This window comes from Parus major, unplaced genomic scaffold (assembly GCF_001522545.3).
Source record: "Parus major isolate Abel unplaced genomic scaffold, Parus_major1.1 Scaffold382, whole genome shotgun sequence".
Taxonomy (NCBI): domain Eukaryota; kingdom Metazoa; phylum Chordata; class Aves; order Passeriformes; family Paridae; genus Parus; species Parus major.
Genome location: NW_015379302.1, coordinates 35139 through 37578, shown reverse-complemented (window position 1 = coordinate 37578; position 2440 = coordinate 35139). Strand labels below are relative to the sequence as shown.

General features: G+C 68.8%; 1 protein-coding gene across 1 annotated transcript in view; it reads right to left on the bottom strand.

Moving 5' to 3' along the window:
- TBX21 (T-box transcription factor 21) overlaps positions 1 to 2440 on the bottom strand; it is a gene marked incomplete at its 3' end in the record, with an annotated part of 11911 nt that continues 9471 nt past the window's right edge. Inside the window, exons 2-4 of the mRNA XM_033511608.1 lie at positions 886 to 1040; positions 668 to 789; positions 1 to 579 (exon numbers count right to left, since the gene is read on the bottom strand). Of these exons, the coding sequence (XP_033367499.1) occupies positions 1 to 579; positions 668 to 789; positions 886 to 1040 (856 nt within the window). The remainder of the gene's footprint in view (positions 580 to 667; positions 790 to 885; positions 1041 to 2440) is intronic.

The window sequence follows — 2440 nt, the reverse complement described above, 5'->3', positions numbered from 1 at the left end:
CCGGGATGCCGAGGGGATGTGTGGGACGGTTCTGTGGGACACTGGGATGCCGAGGGGATGCAGGGGATGGTTCTGAGGGGACCCCACGAGTTGGTTCTGGAAGTCTGAGGGGATACTGGCGGCACTGGGAGGCCTCCGGGATGCCGAAGGGATGCAGGGGGAGCCCCTGGGATGCTGAGGGGATGCACCGGGGGTCTCAGGGATGCTGCAGACAGCAGGGAGGCCAGCGGGGTTTTCCTGAATCTCAGGACACCTTGGAGGGTGCTGGGGGGCCGCCCTGGGGGAGGTTTGGGGGTGCTGTGATGACACCGGGATATCCTCACTGCTTTCTGAGAGGATGCTGGGGGCATTCCTGGAGTATTCGTGAGCTGGGGGATTTTGGGGAGGGGGCTCGGGACTGGCAGGGGGTCTGGCACTCACATCGGCGTTCTGGTAGGCGGTGACGGCGATGAACTGGGTCTCGGGGAAGGCGAAGGTGTGAGTGTGCGGGGAGGGGTAGCCGTCCTCCCCCTCGCCCTCCCTCACCTCCGTGACGTGCAGCCGCGGCTGGTACTTGTGCAGCGACTGCAGCACGATCATCTGCGGTGGGGAACACGGGGGACACGGAGCCGTCAGGCCGGGGAGGGGTCACCGGGAGCTCCCAGGGCTGCGGGACCTCTCCTCTCACCTGCCCGACGTTGTTGGAGGCTCCCTTGTTGTTGGTGAGCTTCAGCTTCCCGAAGGAAACCTCCTGCCTCATCCAGTGCGCGCCCGTGTTGGGCGAGTCGGGGTGCAGGTACAGGCGGTTCCCTGCGGGAGGGGACAGCGGCCAGGGGGTCACCGCCACCCCGCCAGCCCCGGGAGGGCGAGGAAAGGGACGGAGAGCCCCCCGCGCCGCCCCGGTACCTGGCATGTTGCCCTCGGCTTTCCCGCACTGCACCCATTTTCCGCCCTGGTAGCGCCAGTGGTGTTGGTCCACCAGCACCACGTCCACGCAGACGCTGTAGTGAGCCACGGGGTTCAGCCCCGACACGCTGAAGCTGAGGAAGGGGAACATGCGCCTGGGGAGGGGACAGACACACAGACACCGTCACCCCCCCCTTCTCCCCGCTCGGCCCTCGGTGCGCAGGGCAGCGCCGGGGTGGGTGATGGGGAAACTGAGGCAGCGCGGTGCTCACACTCCTCCTCCTCCTCCTCCTGCTGCTGCTGCTGCTCCCCGGGCTGGGTGCCCGTGAGGAGCTGAGTGACCCCGGCAGCTGGGGGGCTGCTGTGGGGGCCGAGCCCCCCCCTCCCCCGGTATCTTCCTCCCCCTCCCCAAGCACCTTCCGGATCGGAAACCAACACCGCTGCTATTTCGGGCCGGGCGCCAGCCCGCGCCAAGGGCAGGAAGGGGACACGGTGGGACCGGGGGGGACCACGGGGTGGCAGCTGCCACCCCACCCCGGGGGGCTGCACCCCGCGTGTCACCCGGGTGTCCCCTCAAATCCGGGCTGGGGCAGCTCCGCTCCCTGCTCTGGCCATCACTCGCCCCAGGCTCCCCCAGTAGCCCCCAGTAACCCCCAGACTCCCCAGTGACCTCCAGTAGCCCCAGTGTCCCCAGTAGCCCCCAGTAACCCTCAGTAGCCCCAGTAGCCCCAGTCTCCCCGTAGCCCCCAGTAGCACTCAGTGGACCCAGTAGCCCTCAGTGTCCCCAGGCTCCCCAGTAGCCCCCAGTTTCCCCAGTAGCCCCCAGTAGNGGGGGGCTGCTGCGGGGGGAAATACCAGTGAGGGGGGTCTTTGGGGGGCGGCAGGGGCAGCGCAGCCCCCCGCTCCCCCCCGAAGAAGCGGCCCGGGGGCAGCGGGTACTGCTCGGGCAGGAAGGGCTGGAAGCGAGGGGCCGGCAGCAGCTGCTGGCAGCCCGGAGCCTCCGGAGGGGACGGGGTCAGGCGGTCGCTCTCCGAGGCCGTGTACATCCTGCAGGTGCGGGGGAAACACACGGAGAGGGAGGGGTTTTTTTGGGGGGGTCCTCCTCCCCCAGGGAGCGGGGGACAGGAGGGAGGGGGCGGCACTCACGAGTCAAAGTTGTCCCGGAATCCTTTGGCGAAGGGGTTGTGGTCGATCTTCAGCTGGGTGATCTGAGGGGGGAATTGTGGAGATGGGGAGGGGGCTGCCGGCAGCTTGTCCCTGCTCTGGGATGTCCCCCCGCTGTCCCTTTCACCCCCATCCCAGCAGAATCCCACCCTCCGCCGGGGCAGGGGGCTCAGGGGGCTGAGGGGAGTCGGGAGGGGGCACTGGGGGGGAGAGAGGGGAGTCCAGGAGGGGCCTGAAGGGATCCAGGGGGAGGCTCTGGGAATCTGAGGGGACACTGGCGGCACTGGGAGGCCTCCGGGATGCCGAGGGGATGCAGGGAGAGCCCCCGGGATGCTGCGGGGATGTGTGGGACGGTTCTGTGGGACACTGGGATGCCGAGGGGATGCAGGGA